At 40.4% G+C, this 21,923-nt stretch overlaps 1 protein-coding gene across 1 annotated transcript in view; it reads left to right on the top strand.

Moving 5' to 3' along the window:
* The window catches only part of PPIL2 (peptidylprolyl isomerase (cyclophilin)-like 2), a gene marked incomplete at its 5' end in the record, with an annotated part of 71,439 nt that overhangs the window by 31,497 nt on the left and 18,019 nt on the right, over nt 1–21,923 (top strand). The window contains 4 exons of the mRNA XM_010072400.1: nt 174–249; nt 1,419–1,525; nt 13,970–14,059; nt 15,427–15,460. Of these exons, the coding sequence (XP_010070702.1) occupies nt 174–249; nt 1,419–1,525; nt 13,970–14,059; nt 15,427–15,460 (307 nt within the window). The remainder of the gene's footprint in view (nt 1–173; nt 250–1,418; nt 1,526–13,969; nt 14,060–15,426; nt 15,461–21,923) is intronic.

The raw sequence follows: 21,923 nt of genomic DNA, 5'->3' as shown, positions 1-21,923 counted from the left end.
CAGATGGAGAATTATCGCTGCATCGTGCATTTGTTTCTTTCTATAGGAGCTAGAGCAGAAAGTTTGCCTTCAGAAGGATGACATTTGTGTGTTTCTAGTGCTTATGTAGTACCTTTAGTAGGTAAATTCCAAGATCTAATGTCTTTTTCTCTTGCTCTTTCCTCTGCGAACAGGCTCACTATTCCACTGGAGCAGTAAGTGCTTCCTTCACCTCCACTGCCATGGTGCCTGAAACTACCCACGAAGCAGGTACCAGAACCACTTAGCTACAAGCTGGTTATTTACTTTCCAGTTTTAAGGGTGCTCCCTAGCACACGTACATTTACGAGGACTGAAGGAATGCATTGATAATTGGTCAGTAATGATGCCATAAAAATGTATTCCCTCAGCAGATGTATCCTTACTTTCCAGTGAGCTCATTCTGAAAATAACGGAGCAATTATGGGTTAGCTTTGGCTTTGAATGGCAGTTACTTACGTTGAACACAAAATGGGATATCCACATATGTGAGTTAGGAATGAAGTTATCATCTCTCCTCAAATAGGATACAAAATCTTTACTGCCTTTTTGTCCTAACCTGGTATTGGTTAGAATTATAGCAATTTTTGTGGTGTTAACTTTTGATTTATTGCTTTTCAAGGTTACACAGAAATGCATTTTGGTACAATAAAGTTTTCCTTTTATTCTCCAGCCTAAACACAAATGTTTAGAATTTATCCAATTTGAATATTGATTAAATAGCTGAGCGATTAGTATTCCCAGTTGAAGAGAAAGGTCTGACTTTTGGCAGTAAAATTTAGACATATGTCACACACATAGGTGAAGATTGAATGCGTTGCTAAAACTGTGTTTACCAAGGTCAGTTCCTTTGCTTGGCGGATTATGGTGATTTGCAAGTGAATTTCTGACTGTTGAAAATATCTGACTAACTGGACATTTTGACAAAATAGAAGCGGAAACATCCTGGAATGATCCTTTTGTTTGACTTTCCAGTAATTTAGCTTCATGCATTTTCAGAACTGGGTAGGTCCGCACATGTCAGCAATTTGTGGTTGACTGCTGACTACCGGCTGGGCTTCCAAGTTTGACAAGAAACAATTTGGTTTCAAAGTAACGTTTGTGATTGGTAGACATTACTTGAAAATTGTAGTTTGTAATATTGAATGTTTCTGTGCCTTAAAAATATAGATTATACTGTTGGCTCTCGAGGAGTTGGTGGTGTTCTATAATGGAAAGTGTTTTGCACAGAGATTAATGTGAGGTTATCATAGATGAACAGCAGAGTACAATCCCTAAAGACCCAGTACCCCAGGGGAAGAGGTCAGACAGGAGAATCTAGCAATTTGTTTTCTGATGATTTCTAGAGATCAATGAGTTAGCTTCCACAAAGCTAATTATTGTCTTTTGCTTTGATACAGCTGCTATTGAAGAAGATGTTGTGAGATACAGCTACGTGAAAAAGAAGGGCTATGTGCGACTTCACACTAATAAAGGAGACCTAAACTTGGAGCTGCACTGTGATATGGTACTGTGTGCCCCAGAGGATGAGTCTCCCTAGATAACAAACGGAATGGGAGCTGGCAATGGGAGTGTCCAAAGAAAGGAACAGTGTGTAGTTATAATAGATACAGATAAATAACTAGCTTTCAGTTGGTTTTGTGTGTTTTCATACATACACAAAACTCCATTGTAAAATGTATATATGTTATTTTATGTATTATAGTACCATATATATTCTCTGTGAGTAGTCCCATACATTTTAGTGGACTGCTTGCAACATGTCAAAGTACGTGTTTAGGGCTTCAAAGGGTCAAGATTATACTGTCCCAAACGATTACATGGAAGTTAGAAATAAAAAAGAAGGAAGAGCAGAGAGAAGAGAGAATAACCCAAGGTTACACAGCAGGTTACTGGCAGAACCAGGAAAAGAACCTCAGTGAAACTGAGAGCAGTCTGTCAGTGTGAGTACATGTAGATAAGATCCCCAGAAATGATTCGATTTGCTTCTAAATCCTGAGCTTTACACAACAATCTAAATGAAAACCTTAGAATATGTTTTTTACTTCCTGCTGCCTAAGATTTTAAGGTTCAAGTTTTCAAACATCTTCCCTTTGCCATTAAGAGGTAAATGTTCACTTTAAAAAAACAATGAAGGAGAGTTTTTTATAGTCAATACAGTCTGATTCTGGGGGAAATCTGTGGCTCGTAAAATAATAAACATGGCAAGACTTATGACAGACGGATGAGTTGTGGTGACACTGATGTCTCAGATGCTAGTGTGTTTGCTTATTTGTATGTACAACCACATCTATAAAAGGAAAAAAGTTTAGAGTGTAAAAAGCCCCAACCTTCCGTTGTTCACTGAGATTTTTCTCTCAGAAGATTGTAGGCCTGAAGGTAGATGTTTTAGGAAGTTGAAGGATGTGAAAAGGGCAAAACTTCTGCTTCTTGTGACCCTCACAGAGTTTAATGACAGTGGTGCTGGCTAGGAGCTGGGGTGACTGGTGTGAAATCCAGAGATGCACTGGGAGAATGCATCTTTTTTTGCCTGGGAGAAAGAAAAAGGAGCAAACAGGACAAGCCTGCTAGCTTTCCCTCCTCTTCCTTTCTCTTGCACAAGTAAGGAGCAAGATACGTGTAAACATCTCGAGCTGATCTATGGAAACAGTGTGAAAATCCCCACAGCAGTGTATCATGCTAGTAGTTCCGTAGGTCCCTGTCATCCCTACAGGTGTTTCCCATGCTCTTAAATAGTAACACTCTGTAATAAGGCAAAAAGCAGAGGATGTTAGTACAGCAATATTTGGGGGAAGCAGCAGAATGAGCAGATTGCATTGAATCATTTGTTTTGCCATATGTTCTCAAACTGGCTCCTGGCTAATGCAGGCTCACTGCAGCTATTCTTACCAGTGTAGGTTTTTTGGCCACACGTGTGACCAGTGTCACTGAGTCCTGAGGACTCCGTCTCAATCGCCCATTATAAACTTCCTGTATGATACCCATTGTGTTTCCTTTTTTCCAGATGCATTCCTATTCCCTTCCCTGTCACACACATGCGAGTGTGCACTGCTTTACACAACCAGCCCCGCTTGAACACTGGCCTCTGGCCATCTGTTTCTTTCATTTCTTTGTGTTGATTAAATCTGCGTGAATTAAGCAGACCTTTGGCACTGGAGAAGGGAAGAAGATATATATTTAGAGTAAGTAGGAAAAACTTGCTGCTTTAAGGAGGTTTTCACAACATCCACTTTAGGTCATCATCCTAGGTCTGTTAGATCAGTTCTTCTGAGAGGCGCTTGTTTTTCTGTTTACTATATAAGGAGTTGGTGCTTCTAACTTTGGTTTTCCTGAATCGCACTGAGGTTAGGCACGTAAGGTCACTCAGTGCAGAGAGAGCAAACATCTTAACAAACATATAACACTATATAGGTCACAAACATCAACATAGAACAGCTGTATTGGATCTATTGAGATTGCAAAGACAGACATAGAAAATGGGGAAATGCCAAAATCAAGCATAAAGTTCACCTGCTTGTGAATATGCGTGGTAGTGTTCTTAATTAATCATATGCTGAGTTTATTATCAGCTCTCCAGTGCACAAACTGAAATGGTTTATATGCAGGATTTGGTTTTCCAGCAAAAGCGTAGAGTGGGGGTAAGGCCCTTGCTTACAGTCAGGGGGAATTGGACTGTATCATAATGCTGGCCCAAATCAATGTTGCACAGGCTTTTTAGTGCCTGACTTTTCAGCCTTTGTGATTTTTTGAACATAGTTGGCATGGGTAGTACCTTGGCTTTTCAGAAAGAAATGGAGTAACAAATTTCAGCCCAAAGCACTGTCTTGATGCACACTGAGATCACCAGGGACCCCCGGATTCAACACACAGACCTGTGCTGCTTGAGGGAATGAGAGAGACAATAGCATTAGGTTGTCACTGCTGTCTGAATTCAGACAAAGTATCTGTGATTTGGAGAATTCGTACGTCTACTCTCTCAAGCAGTGCAACTGCAGGAGCAGGTATATGGTTTGTAAGCCATATTACAGTGGTGCTTACCTTCTCTTTTTAAAGACTGACCACTGCCTGACTGGTTGTTGTCTGGACATGACCACAGGCTCCTTTTTTTAATTGCTGAGCAATATCCTGTGCTCTGGTTATTATGGAAGCCACCCTAGCAGGGGTTGTGTTTGCACAGTAGTGCAAATACCTGATTGTGAAATGCTTTAGGAAGCTTGAGGATGCAGTTGCTATATAAATATGACAAATTAATACCTGTGTCCGGAGGTAGGACTCGCAGCATTCAAATTACATTTCAAAATAGTCTTATGGGTTAGATTTCAATATGCACTTTGAGGTGAAGTCTTCCTGAAACAGAGAACAACAAGTGACGTCCTTGCTGTGTTAGGGTGTATGTCTACTGAGTTTTAAATTGTCTTTTCATGCCTATGGGCTGTATTTAAGCAAAATATTCTTGCAGTGATGCTCTCAGCAATCTGCACTGCCTCTGAAGTCTACCCAGTGTCTCTTTGTCTTCAGTACACCCCTTGGGTTCTTACTCCCTCTCCTCGCTTCACAGCTCCTCTGTCTCCTCCTCTTTCTTTCCCCTGTTTTTTGTGAGCTGTCTGGCAGCATGGATTGTTTGGAGTTCAGTCCATATGTACATGTGGAAACTTTTGTTTAAAAATAAGTCTGGGGATCTTCATGCACTAGTACTTTAAGGTGCCAATCAATAAGATTGATAGTGATGAGATTCTTCCTAGTACCAAAAACCTAATCAAGAAATGTTTTATATTGATCCAGGGGAGGAAATCAGTGCTGCAGTGTGATAGAAGTCATCAGTTACTTTGTGACAGGATTCAGAAAGCGAGCATGACATAGGGCTAGAATCCAGGTATTTTCTGTGTTTGAAATCACTTGTTCAGAGCACCAGAAAACTTCACTTAGGTTCCGGAAAGATGATGTGTGGTGTAAGTCATTGACCTGAGAAAAGGCAATAAAAAGACTTTCGAAGATAAGCTGGATTTTTTTCCACCTTTTTGAATTTGTGCCTCAAATGAGCAAAGGTACTCTACTGTTCTCTCTTTGCATTGTAGCGGTGTGCCTAGTGCTCTTTGTTGCCAATTGTTTTTCTCCCAGTCTTCTCATTCAGATACAGTATGTTCCTCCTGATGGGAGCTAATCAGATGGCCATTTGTTAGGGACGTTTTCCAGGAAGCTGAGTTCAGCTGGGCGTAAACAACATTCGTTGTATATACTAATTGGAGACAAATTTACAAAAATTCTACTTGCCAGAAGTAATTCTGGTGAGTACAGAAGATTTAACAGCATCCAACAAGTGTTATTCTTTCAGCTCTAGTCTTATGCATCGCCAGGCAAATAGATGATGAAGAAATAACTGATGAAAGGCAGTGAAAGTCACTGGATTTCTTGCATTTTATTTACTGTGATTTTTTCTAGTCTCCTCAAGTTCTTTTAGCTGCTTTAATCAGGATGCTGCTGGGAACAAGGGTCTATATAATCCATGTGTATTCTGCTGTATTAGTGACTATAGCGATGGAGTTATAACTTGTAGGTGTGACTGGAGCAGCCTCTTAAGGCAGGGTGTGGAGACTTTACCCTGTACAAAAAGTTCAATTGACTTGGGTTTAGAAGTAGAAAAGCAGTGTGATGTGATGGATAGAGTGGAGAACTAAGAGCTGGTAAACCCAGAATTCTGTGCCTTTGCCATGGACTTTCTGCATGATGTGGCTACGTCATTTGGTTACAGATTTTTGTAAATCAGTGGCATCCCATTTTTTATTTCACAATGAGCAATAAATATGGGCATAATTTTGAATTCCCAGGCAATGACATGTATCATAGATGCCTGATTGCTGGAGTGCAGCTATGCAAATAGCCTAGGCTGGCTGTTTGAACCAGAAGCCCTGCCTAAGAATAGACAGAGCAGCAGACTCCTAGTCTCTGCACCTGTGAAAGGGAATAAAAATTCCTGTCTTTGCCTCTTGGTTGCTTTGATACTTTCTTGTTTAGTGCTTGTGCTTTTTTATTTTCATTGTGCCATGGAAATATATATATATATATAAAAGGTTTAACACTCCAGAAGAGCCTGTCAAAGTGATGAACAGGTGGTTTGATGTGCTATCTCCCTTTTCTCCTTTGTGAGTTCTCCTCGTACAAGTGATCGCTGTGGGGTAATGATCTGGTGGTTAAACACGTGCCAATAGCGGTAATTGAATACTGATCCGTAACTGCCATGGCAGTTTTTGTAAATTCACCTGTCTCTCTCAGGTTTAATACTTTAAGGTTTAAGGGCAAGTTGGCATAACAAATAAGAATGTGAGAGGGATTTCAGAGCTCCATCCAGCACTCCACAAATGCTTTTTTGGGGTTTTAGGACCTGGCAGACTCTGCTTAATGATGATGTCTTGGCATAACTATCTGAAGAAGCCATTATTCTACAAACACTGATGTTTTAATCTTTTGAGGCCCTCTGACCTGTTAAATATGCCTGTGATCTAGAAATGTGTAATCCAGCCCCTGGTCTTTGAAATCATCTCTCCTTTTGTGTGAGGGACTATTCTGAAGATCAGAAGCCTCTAAACTTTTTATCCATTTCCAGTGGGAAAGAAGTGAGTTGCTGAAAAAATGCTTTGACCTCCTGGCATGATGAGGTTCCCCAGACTTCCTGAATCTCTCGTTTTCTTTCTGATTTAAACATCCATTCTACTCACTTTCTGTCAGCATTGTCCTGGCATTGTCTGGCAAACAACTGGCTGATGTTTTACTGCTCTTCTTCACTCAGTAATATGGTTTTAGGGATGAAGTACAGTGGTCTTGGCATGGCTGTAAATGGATTATTTCGTATTTTTTTCATCCAAGTGGGTCATTGTCCGAAAGGATGCATCTTTCAGCTTTGAAAGGTCTTGTCAACAGAAACTAAAACCAACCAAATAAAACCATCCTTTTCTGGTAGGAGAACAGCTGGATAAAATGGTTTATCTCAAAGCACTACAGTAGCAGACACATCTATTGCTCTTCTTTGTGGTTGGGAGTGAAATGGCTTTGTGCAGCCGTACTGATCAACAGGTTGTTGCTCTTGAGTGACTAGAAACTACTATTCAAAATGTTTTTAACTTTGGGGGCATAACACACACCTGTGCTTGAGAAAGGAGAAACATTTTCATGTGATATGTTAGTAGGAAATGCTTTATCTGCCATCTTGCTCTTGTCTCAGTGCAGTTTTGCAGGAGCAGAGAGAGGGGCAGTGGGAGTCCCTGTGTCACCCGCTGCCCACTGCCTGAATGGGACATTCAACATTGAGGAAGGTGCTCTGACACCTCCCTGTGTCCCTGCACCATGGGGCTTGCTGGCTCTGGCTGTTCCTGCTTCGTTTCCTGGCAGCCTTTGGGTAATCGGTGGCAAGGCGTTTTGCACATTTAGACCTTTCTGCCTCCCCAGCCCCGCTGGCAAGCTGGATCTGGAGAAAGGAATCGATGGTTATTGGATTGTGTCGCTTGCTTTTTGACATTTGGCGGTGCAGGCATCCCATACCAGCTGCGTCTGCCACTTAGTGATCCCAAACCCTGGGGATGAGGCGGGCGGTTTGGAGTTACACAGCTGCTGCTCTTCATCTTTCTCTGACATGTTTCGTGTTTGTACCTTGGCTCCTCTGATGAGAACAGGGTGACCTTGGGAGCTGACAGCTACCAGAGCTTCCCTGTCTGGTGTGGAAGTGCTTAAAGGTTGTGTCTTCTGAAAAGGTGGAATTTATGTGCCAGTTGCAGACTGACGAAATGCCAGGAAGCTGCCAGGGGACCTGTGATACTCCCAAGTTTTACAGCTGCTGGAGGTTGCTCAAGCAATTAAAGTTGCATCCCCGTTTAAACTGTACCTCATGCTGCTGGATTGTGCTTACCGGCTCTGTCCTCATCCGCACCCAGCCCTGCGTCACACTGGCTGACAAGCTCCTCAGCCCTCGTGTGACTGACAGATTTGAGGAGGGGAAGAGGATTGTTTTCTTTTCTACCACTGCAATAAATAAAAGTTAGAGGAAAAGTAATGACTGTGGCTAGGGATGACGACTCTGCCTCTGGAGAGCTAGTAGTTAATATTGACAAATTAGACGAGTGAATGAGATGCCTTGTTTAACTTGAGTTATGTTCAGCTAAACTGATTGATTGTTCTTGTATTTGCAAAAAAAAGTGAAAAATAAAACTGGAGTATGTAATTTTTTTTATTGGCATCTTGTCTAAGCTTTGAAAGACAAAATCTTGCTAGACTTCGAAAGTTTTTGGTAACATCATTAATGTCAGTACTGTGTAAGAAATGCCTTTGAAAAGTGAAATTTAGCTATCTGCTGGGATCTCCGCTAAACAGCTAATTAAATTAGAGTGGGGTGCTGTGTGATGAGAATGCAATAATTCTGCTCTTTGTTCTAAGCAAGCTTTGAGGCGAAGAGGTAGGAAAATAGGCAAATGTTTGTTATCAAGTCAGCGATCTATTACCAGAGGCATAGTTTGCTGCTTCTGATTCTTATTCAATATCAGTAAGAGTCTGGCCAAGTAAGTGTTTTACCCCGCAGTGCCCTGACGGTTTCATCTCTCCCAGTGCTCTCACTGCAACTGTGCTCTTCTGATCACAGATCACAAATTGACCCGAACGTGTTTGCTCGCTGTGTGACCAGATTGAGGATGGTGTCCCTTATATGAACCGTGTCTTTTTTGAACTGAACCGCCGTAGGCAGCTGGTGTTTGCCACCGTGACCTGTCACCGGGTCAGCCCCTCTCGCACGTAGGGGAACTGTTAGCAGGAAAGTGGAGCTGGCAGGAGGTGGTGTTTTATAGTAAATGTTTCTCCTGCAGGAAATGTCGTGGGCTTTCTGCAGTGAAATTCTCCCCGTGCTTTTGCAGTGGTCTTTATGGACTTTTAGATTTTCTTGTCCCTCTTGCTCTGAAACAAGTGGAGTGTGCTCCTAGTCCATTGGTGCAGAGTGAAGTCGGGTAGCTGAAATTGCCTTCCTATACAGTTTTATGCATCTAAATGCACTAGAAACTTTTATATGTCCAGTTTCTTTCCATGACTGAGTTGAGGGAACAGACACTTGCACCTGATAGAGGGTGATTCCTGAAACTGCTCCATTACAGTTGCCTCTGACGAAGCCCTAAATAAAGCCAAGCTTTTGTTAGGGCGAGTTCTTTCCTGTGGGACGGGTAGGCTACAAGGCTTGCAGATTGAAAGAAATGAGTTTAAACCCTACCAAACCACCTCTTTATGGTTCGTGTATTAGAAGAGTTGCTGGAATGAAGAGTTGCAAGAGTGAAAATGCTCTATATAAAAAATAAAAAAGAAAGTACATAAATGGACTAAAGCAGAACAAAATCCACCTTGCATTTTAAAGGAGATCTACGTAAAAAAAAATGCAGGTTTCATTTGAAGCCTTAAAAATTTCCATCAGTAGTTCACGCTTCTTAGTAGCAGGATTCTGGCATTTGTGTGATAAGGTGAAGGCTGTAGAATGCAATTTTAATTTGTGAGGAACGAGCTTTTCATTATTTCCGATTATTTCTGCTTTGAAACATAGGGTTAATGAGCCTGTATCAAGGCTCTGTAGTTTAGTGCGACTACTACATCCAATTTAGAGAGACAAAAAGAAATAAAAGGGAAGTGAAATTAGCACAAGGAAATTATACAGATGGGTGAGTGACAGCTTCTGAATGCTTAGTGTGAAATTTCTCTTCAAAGTTCATGGGGATCCTCAAGGGATAGAGCATTTTGAAATGATTAGCTCTTCACATAGTAAAGCCTTCTTCCTCGCAGTCATGGCAACGATTCAGAAGCTCCTCTTTTCCCATCCCTTCTACCTTGGCAACAGGAGTGCCACAGGTTTTTAGTCTACTTCTGGTTGGCTCTTTGGCTGTCCAGTGCCAATTCTGAGTGAAGGTAACTTTTACAACTGTAATGACTCATTCTAAGTGTCGAGGAAGGAGAGCTGCAAACCGAGGAATCAGATAGTGAGCTGACTTGGTTAGTCTTACTCCTCAGATCTCGGGGTGCAGCAAGAGAGGTGAATTTTGCCTGGTTTGGAGATGCCTTTGCTGGCAAAAAGGAAACTCAAATTAGCTCCAGTAATACTTTAAAGTGGAACAAGATAAAATCTGCATTTCTCTTAGAACTTTATAGTAAGGAGTCAGGGGTTTTTTTTACTGTTTCGCTTTTGGTTTTTAAATTCAATTCCTTTCTTTAGTGTTTTCCCAGTATCTGTGATTTCACATCTGGCTTCTTGTCACTCTTGTGTTTGCATGGTCATTCTTAGTAGCAATCTGTGTTACTCTGAAATTTGTCCAGGCTGACTAACTGGTAGATCACTGGTATTTCCATGCTGAGTTACCTAATAAGCGTGTTAGGTAAACGGAGACTTGAACACAATTAGGAAACCGTTGGGCTGTTTCCCCTTTAATATATATGTCTGTGAGCCAAGCAAAGCATTTGTGTCATCTTCTGGGATAGGTACGCTTCTGGATTCCTGTCTCAGACACTTTATTAAAATTTTACCACTTGTCTTGGGTGTGAATTTTCAACAGTTGAAAGACAGTTAGCTGGCATCTACAAAATAAATGGGGAACATACTTGGAGCAGGAGACTCATTTTGGTATAAATAAGATTTTTTTTTTTTCTTACTGTTTGTCATTTGGAGAGAGAACTGTGTTCACCTGTGGGGTCCCAACTTGACCCAAGAAAAGGAGGATTTCTCAGAGAGAAATCCACTCTCTTCATAGAGAAAAGCCTTCCACAATTTTTAAATTTGACTTCTTAGGACTATCACTGCATCCATCTGAGAAGATATTGCAATAGATTTAAAACATAACCTGTTCTCTCTTGGTGGCCTTCAGATCAATAGGTTCACAATTTAAGGTGGCATTTTCCCCATGACTTTCTTACATGTATGTCTGAATCATAGTCACCAGCTTAAAATCATGTAAGTAATTTCCTGCTTAATGTAAAAGGAATAAAGGGGGAAAAGTTATCTGCTGCTGTTGAGGTCGATTTGAGACAAGAACAGCAAGAAATACAGAGAGAGCTTGGAGTCCATTGTCAGTAATGAGGCAACAAGAAACCGCTGTTGCCTCCTGCACTGCTGCATTTCCAGGTGCCTCAACCAGCCCTTCTTCCTTCAGAAACGGCGTCAGGCAAGTGGTGTGGAGGCAGTTTCTGAAGATGTAGACAGTTTTCCATTCCAAGACTGCGAGTCTGACGTCTTCCACCAGATCTTGCACTCAAATAACAAAGTGAGGTTTGTTTGTATGGATTTCTCATCAGTCTTTGTAGTTGGAACAAAGACTTCAAAGACTGGCTGTGTTTGTATGGTCAGTGCAGAACCTAACCTCATTATTGAGGATCTGCACCTTTCCCATAAACATCAAGCCTTTTTCTCCTGCTTTGGATAGGATGCTGCTTTTAAAAGTCCCTGAAATGTGCTTGGCGGTGTGAGATTTGGCAAGAACATTAACTGCTTTGAATAAATCAGATAATCTGAGCCAGATATTCTAGATCAACTGCATGACCGAAACTGGGGTTTATTACTGATTGAATACAAACCTTTTTATTTGTGTCTTCTAAAAAGCGTCATAAAAGGTAATGGTAATGTTGCTAAGAAACTGTTTACCTGCCAAATGTATCTGTATGATGCATGAGGTGACCATGGGAACCGATTTCGTGGCAATTATTTAAAGAAAACCTTGCGGTGAAATGATTACTGCAGGTATACTAAATATTTCTGCAGTTTCATTTGAAAAGCTTGCTTCTGGGAAAAGGTATAATAGCTAGAAATCCATTTGGAGAGAAAGGTCAGCATAGGTCCTACATAAAAAATACATTACTAAAGCCAGGTTTTTTTTGAGTTATAGTTTACAAATCATATTTTGAAAATAAATAGGAAGTCTTTATTGGGTTGTCAGTGTTGTTCAAATGTAAAACAGTTTGGTATGTATTCCTAGGGGACTCAGTCCTTTGCCTGATTTCATTTTTCTTAAAAAATTAATTACAGGTTGCTGTATTCCCCCCAGAGAACTTATTAACTATGTCTCTCTGCAAAGAGTGCTTGGTTCTCATGAGATAAAGTGCCTTAGGCTAAAAGCTGCTGATTCCATTTCTGATTCATAAAGAAATTTTTAAAACTTATTTTTATCCTTCCTGACATTTCTCATGAGCGATAACTAATAGCACTACATTAGGATCAAGGCTGTTACGATATTGTCTTACAAAGGAAACATACACTGCGCAAATGATTCTTCAGGGGTTTAATTTTACCTGAAAGGTTACGTACAAAGGTTATTTTCATAGCATATATGTCCAACTCAAAGAAAAATTTTCAAATTTGCTATAAACATAGAAACTGTAGGAAAGCCTCCTATTGCTTGAAGCAATTTTTATGGAATATGTTTACTTACGAGTTGCCCTCAGAATGCTACCAAAATACATGTCCTTGTGGCATTCTACCATAAACCCATTATGGTACTATTAGCATAGTAACGAATTATATAGGAAATCTGAGATAATAGCTGGTGTAAGATTGCATTATAATTTGTTTATTTTTCCAGTTATGGCCCAGCTGACAACGGTCATCTATATCTGTGTAGAGTAATTGAGAAGGAATTGCTATAAGGAATTTGTAAGGGCAGGTAGAGTTTGTTTGGATAATTAAGGGACACTTCAGTGGGAATAAAGAGGGGTGAGAATGATTGTGTTTCAGAAGATAAAATATTACAGAAAATTTAAGTTCTGTATGGTTCCTGATGAATACTTGCGTGGATCTGCTTTTAAAAAGAGAAGGATTATTTCATCCTTAAATGATGGTAATTGGGCTTGCCTTGTTTTTTTGCTTTTAAGTCACTTCATGCTGCATGGCTCAGTATCACTCTGTCTCTCTGCAGCTCTCAGACCAAGAATGATGTCATACCAATGCAACGTCAATCAGTGTCTTTCAGAAAGAGGCTTCAAGTCTTGTGTGTGTTAATTTACAGACACTGTGACTCATGCTGGCTCTTTGCTTGCCAGCACATACAACAATAAGGATATTTTCAACACCTGTAACAACTCAGATTTGTTAGATGTATTCTGTTGTAGAACTGGAATATATTTATGCACATGATCCACAGCGGGGCTGGAAAACATGTCCAGGTATAGAAACCAGGCTGTTTCTAAACTTGTGAAGGTATTTTGGTATTGCAGAGAAGAGAATCTGTACAATTACAGTGGAAGGATAATTAGGTAGACAGTAAAGTTTTTCAGAAGGTACTGTTTGAATACCATGGCTCATAGCTTCAAATAAATAGCTTCAATTTGCACTGTAAAAGCAAATTAGAAATTGACAATATATTTAGCTTTTTTTTTTTTTTTTTAAGATTTTTGAAAACAACTTGTCTTTTTTGTGTTTCCTGTGGTCTGGTGATGTGTGGGGTCAGTCCCATTTTTAGTTCCAAGTGGTGAACAGGACCGGCTGCTTCTCTCCCAGTTAGTTTCCATATGCTCACTTTGAAATAGTGGAGCAGAGAAGTCAGGTTCTTTCTTACTCTGGGAAATTAACTTTCTTCAGTGCTAAAAGTCCCCCTTTGGAACAGGGTTATGATACACTGCTGGAACTAAGTTACTTGAAAGCCTCTGAGCTTACCTGCTTTCACCATCATTATGTCTACTGGGAGCTCACGCTATCTGAGCTAGTGTTCAGCACTTCTTTGTGCTAATTGGAAGGTCTGCCTTTAATTTATTTAACACAGTGTCTGTCTTTCCAAAATACTTTAAAAGAGCATATATTATATCTTTTGTCTGTAGACAGAGATTCATTCCTCTTCAAGAGTCCTGCATGATTGCTGCTTTGCAAGGCACAAATGAAAAGTGATTGTGGTAAACAGTGGAGTGACAGAGTTGATTGTCTAAAGGTGTTTGTTAATTAAAACTTCTCTTTGTCTTTCAGACACCCCGAACATGTGAAAACTTTATCAAATTATGCAAGAAGAACTATTATGATGGAACAATTTTTCACAGATCAATTCGTAATTTTGTGGTAAGTATTGAACAAATCCTGTGTAACACACAATATCTGATGTCCTCAAAATATTTATTTAGCTTAATTCTGTTTTAGTTTCTTCCGCACATGACAATTTGCAATAGATGTATATTAAATAAACCATCAAAACTAGGATTGTCCTAACTTACTAAATTTGTACTTACTAGTCTTGCTAACAACTGTCTCTGACTAATATTGTCACTTGGAGCATAACTGCATTTAGTAGTGCTTTTGCTGGCATTCCAGACAAAGCCTTGGAGAGTCATTGCCTTGGCAAGGTTCTTGTTATCTTCCCTGAGCTGTGGGCGGGTGGTTAATGAACAGAAGGAGAGGGAGAGAGAGAGAGGGGAATGCTAATTGGGAAAGTAATACTGTGGCCTGTTGAAATCCTATTCAGATGAAACTTTAGAAAGCAGCTGAATTTCTGTTTCAGGTTATGATAGCTGGATACTGTCAGATCATCCTTTCCTGTCTAGGTGTCCCGGCTTTCTTTGTGGAGGAGTTAAAGAGCACCTAGTGAACCAGAAAATTGACTTTGGTAGTCAGAAATCTATATTTACATAGGTACAGTCCACGCAGCTTAGGATATTGTAGCTGTCCTCTAACTTCCTTTCAGAAGAATTAACACCCTGATCCTGAAGGCAGTGCACATCTTTCAGGGACATCACTGAATGTTACATTGCATGCTCTCATCCTAAAAAAAGCTTTTTTTCTTCTGACAGCACTGTATATCTCAGTTCATAGTTAAACTCACAATTAAAATTGTGCTTATGTGCTATTGCTGTGAAGCCAGTCATGGTCCCTCTACTGACATTAGAATATAGAATGTTATTCTGTAGATCCTGTATATATATATATATATATACACACACAGTGATTAATTTTGTTGCTGAAAGATTGGTTTCACATGGGGGATTTTCCTACTGGAGACGGGGATACTGCGAAATACAGATTCAGATACAGAAAATATTCCACATTCCCTCATTTCTTGCCTTCCCATCATGTGGAGAGGTGCATTCCAAAAGCAATGCATCATCAGTTAAAAAGGAGGTTACAACCCAGCGCATAATAGAAAGGATAATCTGGTTAACCCATTTGAGACTGTTTATTTTCCCTCTTTACCCACAAGAGTCCTATTATTTTTATAAAACTGTCATTCTGCTGTTGGGTAAGTAATGTAGGTGATGACAGCCAACTGATAAAAGAAGCTCCAAATAAGTAGTAATGGTTTCCTTTTTGCTAACTTGTCAACATGACATAATATAGAAGGAAGAAAATTGAGCAGAATTGGCTTTTATGGCTTGTACTTAATGTCTTTCACATAGATATATATGTAACCTCTAGATTTTATTTCAATTCTGCAGATCCAAGGAGGTGATCCAACTGGAACAGGAACAGGTAAGGTTGAGTTTGAATCAAGTAAACTGTTTTCACTTCATGCACTTTGTTACATTTATTTCCAGACACCTTGTTGATTAAATGCTATGTGGTACATTGTGAATATTTCTACTTTAAAGCAGAGGGTTTATTGCTATATTTTTATGATTATTTTAACTATGCTCAAAATTTCATCTCATATATTCTCTGTCTAAAACTTGGGCGCTCTTCCATGTAGAATTCTTGTTGGGTCTTTGCTTCCTTTTTCTTCCAGAAAATAAATAAATAAAAATTATTATGATTTTACAGCTGGCCTTCCAGGGCAAAGAACAAAGGAAGAAACACATTCATGCAAAGTTGCTTTCCAATTCAGTGTTAATGAAATACTTGAGACCTGCCTCGGAATTGGTGAATGGCCAGATACCATCTGTTCTCCCAGCTAGCTGCCTCGTAAAGCCCAAGCTGCTCTTTTTCGAACTCTCAGGGATCACTGTTATTAAATTCTTTTGCCTGTTCTTTCTCCCTTAGTTGGAGATCTGCATAACAGTCATAGCAGAAACAGTCACGAGACATAGCAGCTGAAGGGTCCTCAGAGCGTTGCCCACCACAGTAGATATGCCGTGTAATATCTCTAGTTGCTGCTGTAAATTTGCTCATTTACTGCTTCCACCTTTTCTCTAGCCACTTGTAGATGTCACCAGTCTCCACAGCTCCTCGTCTGCTCCTGTGGGGTTCTGAGCATTTTTATTCCAGTTCACTTGTATATGTAAGCACTATCGTCTTCTGTATGTGCTTATGGGTCATCCAAAAAAGCTGTCTCTGTGGTTGTTAAATACTTTAGCTCTATTTACTTTGTAAATAATGTTAATGTGAGTTGCCCAACAGCTTTTCTTCTACTGCATGTGACAATCAAGTTGCGTACTCTAAGATTTGAGACTGTGTTTTGACGGCAAAAGCCCATTAACAAAATTTCTTACCGTATATGCTTGGACTGTCAAAAGAGATGTGATTTGATTTTGTTACAAGGAAAGTTTTGTTTCAAATCCCAGAAGACATAATTAGGAACATCTTTTAAAATGAGAAATTAAAGACTTGTCAGGAGACGGGACAAATTAAATGGGTTGGCTCAGACACCTTTCACCCTTGTAGGGTAGAGTTCAGATCTTGCTGTGGAATGAAAATTAACTTGCTGGTGTCATTCTTGTCTATTTGTGCAAATGGTAAAGTACTGTACGACAGCACAATTAACAGTTGGCAGAGGACTGGCAGTGCAGCTGCACTGAAGGTCAAGACTCAGCTCTACTGGCAAAGCAAGTAGGAAGTAAAATGCAAATAAGCCCACAGCAGAAAAAAACCCCTATGTATATTCTTTTATTTCAGAAAAGGAGTCTAATGACCTCTCATATTTTCCATCTTGTTTTGCTCCCTCTCATTCGTGATTAAATATGAATATATTGCAGACAAGATGTCTTGCAAGCATCTGTCAAGACTATTAAAATTCTAATAAAATGGACAGTGTACACTCAAATGGATATGAATGTTGCAGATTAAATTTTAGAGACTGTTTGCAATTAGTGTAGAGTCCAAACAATGCAACTATCTTCTTTGCAACTGAATGGTTTTTATTTTTTGAAGACAGATGAATTTTAGATATCCTTACTTAATCACTTACCGAATATGATAATATCACAAGAAAATGTTGCAAGTGGACAGCCTGGTGGGCTACCAGATTTCTCTTGAGCTGTCGTGCCTGTGTGTTTAATACTTACTTAAATGAAGCAGCTTAGACAGTTCATAGAGTGCAAGTAGTCTGTCAAGATTTGTTCCTGAATACCTGAGAGATCCTGGGCTCTTGAATGTGAAGTAGAAATTTCACTTGTCTATCTTGAGCCAAGTACTGTAAGAAGGTGACCAGACCTAAAGTCTGGCTTTATGTGCTCTCTGCAGCAGTTAGAACCTTTTGTAGGAAGACTACAGGAAAAAAGGAACATCCCTTTTTTCTCCTTCCACATAGAACCTTCTGCTTTAACTGAAATTTTCTGGCTAAGAGGTCTGGGATGGTTTTTTGTTTGTTTAAAAAAAAAAAAAAAAACACCTTTTTCAAACTGGTATGTGGAAGGTTCATTAAGCCTGTATATATTCTTGGGGTTTTATATTTATTCAATTATTTCTGTTCATCAGCTTAGGAACTAGAACAGAATTGTTCAGAAATCTTCCCAGCATTTGGTTTCTGCCATCTGACGTTCATCCCATGTTCAGCAACAGGTGTCAGGTTTATGGTTGCAACACCCAAATGCTTCCATGATCACCCACCCACTCCGTTGCTAGCTAAGCCCAGGACTGTTCGGCTGCTGGGTGGATTTGGGCACATTCAGTACTACGTGACGTAAGGTTACATGTCATATACACAGACTGCAACTGTGCTCTGGGCTCACCTAGAGAAGTGTGCTTGTGTTTTGGAAACATTTCACAGATGGAAAATGCCAAGCTGATTGTCACTGCGTGCTTCCACAGCTGCTCCGCCTGAACAGTCCTATCTGTTAGCAGCAGTGATCATTATTTCTTTTTTATTTGTTATTCAGCACCTCAACGTGTCCTTTTTGAGCCTCTTGTTAGGCTGTCGTAAAGGTAACTGTGACCCAGCAGACTCGTGAAGGACAACTGGTTCCTGGTGCTCAGCAGTTAACCTTGGGATGGAGGAGGGTGGCAGTCAGCACTATGGTGTCTATAAGTTGAGATGCCACACTGGGAAAAGGGTGGGGAGTAGAGTTTTACCTTTGCTTAGCTGGCAGACCTGCATTGCCAAAGCAGTTAGATACACAGCCCTGTAAGGCTGACACTGATTTAGAGGTCCAAACTAATTTTCTCCAGCCTTCAACTTAATGTTTCATAAGACTGCTGGGAGAAATTTTATTGTGCTGCAGCAGCTTATTTCTTTTCTAACAGAATAACCACCCATAGAGGCAGTATTCAGAGCAATAAGCTGAGTCATGGTCATTCTTTGTAATGATTAATTATTTGAAAATGAATTTTAGATTTGTGATGTACCTCTTCTCCTGCTGTTCATAACAACTAAGTGGTTGAACGTTGTGAGTAATTCTAACTCATGCTAGTGCAAGTGAAGCAGCTGCTCTGTATTTTCAGCGTTCCAAATAATAGAAGGAAATTTGCATGTAGGAAAAATAGGTTTAATATCCTAACCCTTTTGTATGAAAAAGAGAAGACTACATGCAAAGCATTACATTTTCAAAGTGGCACAGGCGTGTTTCAGCTACTCTCACTTGCAACCTGTTGGAAGGTCTCATGAATTGGCTTGTACGTGCCTCCGTCTGTGAATCCAGGAGGGCACAAAGAAGTCATACAATAGCTGTGCAAGTCCAACATAAAGTACCACTGGTAGATAGGAATTGCATTTTGGTTGGCAAGAAGCAAAGCGAAGGACTTTTTTTTCCCCTCCTCTGACCTGTCAATAGCAAAGGACTGTGGACAGACTTGGTCAGTCCTGCAGTGTGGTTTCCTAACAAGGCAATTTCCTAAAATGTAAACCAGTTGTAGAGCCCTTCTGCTGCATGATTGAAGCTCAGGAAGAGGACTAGAGCAAGACCTCTTTATCTAGCGATATACTCCTTTTAGATTGCAGCCCCTCTGCAAATCCAGCCTCTGGTATGTGGGGTTAGAAGTACCATGTCCTCTTATCTGCAGGGAGAGAAGCACTTACTGGGTGAGCTAAGGCTTTCACATTTGCAAAATTATTCAAGAATCTTACTTGGAAAGCTTCACAGAAGTGTCAGATGTTATTATGTACCTTGTTGTTCCAAATGACAAGAAGAAAATTACAGAAAGTAAGCCATCATTTTTGTGAATCAGAGCCCTCCCACTTCCTTACCACTGCTTAGCAATTTTTATGCCAGAAAAAGGAAGGATTTATTTAAAATCACAACTGTCATGAATGATGATTCTCAGCCCACACCTGGCTTTTGGAATGCTACATTTCTGAAGCTTTCGGTGCATCTCAGCTTTTTGCAAGGAAGTTGTACAATTTCTCTAATTCTACCCAAAAAATTACTTTCTGAAAAAAGTTCCTTTAGAAGGAACAAAAACTACCAATGAGTAAGCTGGTTTAGTTCAAGACAATCCGAAAATGTGTCTTTTTTTTCTGTACAGTTGCTAATATATGATTGTGTCAGATATCAGTTTAGATCTATTCACCTTTTCACGATCAGCACAAGATGCAGATACAAGACTGAACAACTAAATGTGCTTCAGTTGCAAGCTAAATACATCTTGCCTCTCTGGATAGCCATGGAAATGATTAATACAGTCTAATTTTTCCTATGAGCTGTGTGGTCTGTTTGGCTTCATCTCTGTGTGAGAATTCGACAAACACCTCTTTAATTTCAGATAATTTTTCTCTTTTATTAAAAATGTGGGGAAGTGGCTCCCAGCTGCCTTCAGCTTTGAACCTTGGGTATCTGGGTAGGGATGTGGTTTGTATTTTACAGAACAGTGCAAAAGCTCCTTCCAGAAAAGGCTTTGACGTTGCACAGGATAGATCCTGCTGTTAGCAGAAGGCCAGTGTATTTCTGTGGCCAATCCCGAATACATTTCCAGCTTTGTGCAAGCAGGAGACCCAAACGCGCAGAGCGGTGAGTCCTGCTCCCTTTCGCGCTCCCAGCACCAATCCAGCTGTCTTTGCTGCCATGTGAACCCCTTTTGATTTTTAGCACAGAATTTTTTTCCAGCACTTTTTGTAATACGATCTGAGAAACATTTGCAAGTCCAGTCACACAGAGCTCCACGGCGACAGAAGATAATGTTATCAGGAGTAAGCCGAGAGGAAGGTGAAGTGACGGGCAGCGCTGCCCGCTGTGAATCTAACACCCTGAGTCAGTTCTTCTGTGCCAGGGGCTTTGCTTGTAGGCTGGTATGTCAGCTTTGGGGTGAGGTTTTTACATCGTTGTGACTCTGTGTATAGTCAGTGGTGATCTGTGTGCTCTCAGAGGAAGATTGGGGGAATATAAGGAGAAGCCTCCTCTCTTTCCATCAGGCGTGTAACAGGAGAGGGCTGGAGCTAGGCGGTGCGACTGTCCCACCTCCTCTGTCTGCATCCATTCTGCTTTCAGAAAATAAGGGAGATGGCACAGCCACTCGTCCCAACCATGTGGGGTATAAACACAGTAAAAACTGCAAGATATTTCCAAACGCCTTTATTAGTAGTAGAATTATTAGTAGTAGAATTTGGAGCCTGTGAGTTATTTTCCCAAGTTTACATTGAGCTCTACTGTAGAAAGTAAAATGTAAGGATGTAAAATCCCTGTTCCAGACCCCCCTCGCTGAGCATTAGGCACTGTGCTGCCATGGCAGTATACTAACGAGGGATCTGGACTTAATCTTCTGAGAGAAAGTGATTCTGGGCTTCAGTAATTAAAAAAATACATACATTTAACTCACCGTCTTCTGGCTTGCCCTGTCTGATCCTGCTTCAAGCAGATACTTGAAGCCTGGAACTATTCCAGAGGTTAGCCGGAGTTTGACAAATAGCACATTCAGGCTATTTTTAATTTAAGAATACTTTTCGGTTTTTCTTTCTTTTTTTTTTTTTTAATTAAATTAAAAATTTGGGGTTTTTCCTTAAAAAAAACAACAAATAACCCCAAACCATTCCTGTCCTTCTGTCTCGCTGGCTTTGCAGTGTCCTACCGCCCTGTGCCAGTCCGTGCTGCCAGGCATCCACAGACACTCCAGCTATGTCCTTTATAGGATGTCTGGCCTTTTAGGAGAATGCTGCACAGGCCATTCTCTGTTCCTGCTGCAGCTCCCGGGCAGACAGAATTAGCCCTGGAAACAGCTGTATGGCAGACAGAGAGGGAGGCAGGGACTGGATCTCATGCTGTAACTATCTACTAAAATATTAGCGCTTATTTGCAGAGAACTGGAATGAACCAAAGTTAGCTTTCATACATATGAGATTAATTCTGACGTGCAGTGTATGATCTGAAATGAAATCATACAAAAATAAATATTCCAAAACCTAAAGATCATGGCTCATTTCTCCTGTCTGCAAGCTCTTGGGTCTAGTTGATTGTTGTGCCAGAAAGAGAGAGTCTCTCTGTCATTCACAGTTTTTCTCATTCCTTTTGTATTATTTTTCTGACCAGCGAAGGCTTCAGGGTTGATTCCACCCTCTTTCAGCAGCTTGACAATGCTGTAATGCCAGTGTCAGCTGAAAGCTGAAGGGTGTAACGGACTCAAGGGGTTGGTCACTTGCTGCTATGTCCCATCTCGATGGGATGCGTTCATGTTTGCATATTATGTGAAAATTTCTAGGCAACAAGCCCTCCTCTGGGTTAGGACTTGTAGCAAGTGCATCTGCTTTACAAATAATTAGGACTTCCTTCAAGAGGTCCTTTGAAGCAAAATTTTGTATTTTCCCAAGGAAAGTCCAAGTGAAGCTTGTTGCTCGGGTGCAAAGAGCTCTGGCCGT

This window comes from Pterocles gutturalis, unplaced genomic scaffold, assembly GCF_000699245.1.
Source record: "Pterocles gutturalis isolate BGI_N339 unplaced genomic scaffold, ASM69924v1 scaffold6662, whole genome shotgun sequence".
NCBI classification, from domain to species: Eukaryota; Metazoa; Chordata; class Aves; order Pterocliformes; family Pteroclidae; genus Pterocles; species Pterocles gutturalis.
This window is presented reverse-complemented; position numbering and strand designations above follow the sequence as displayed.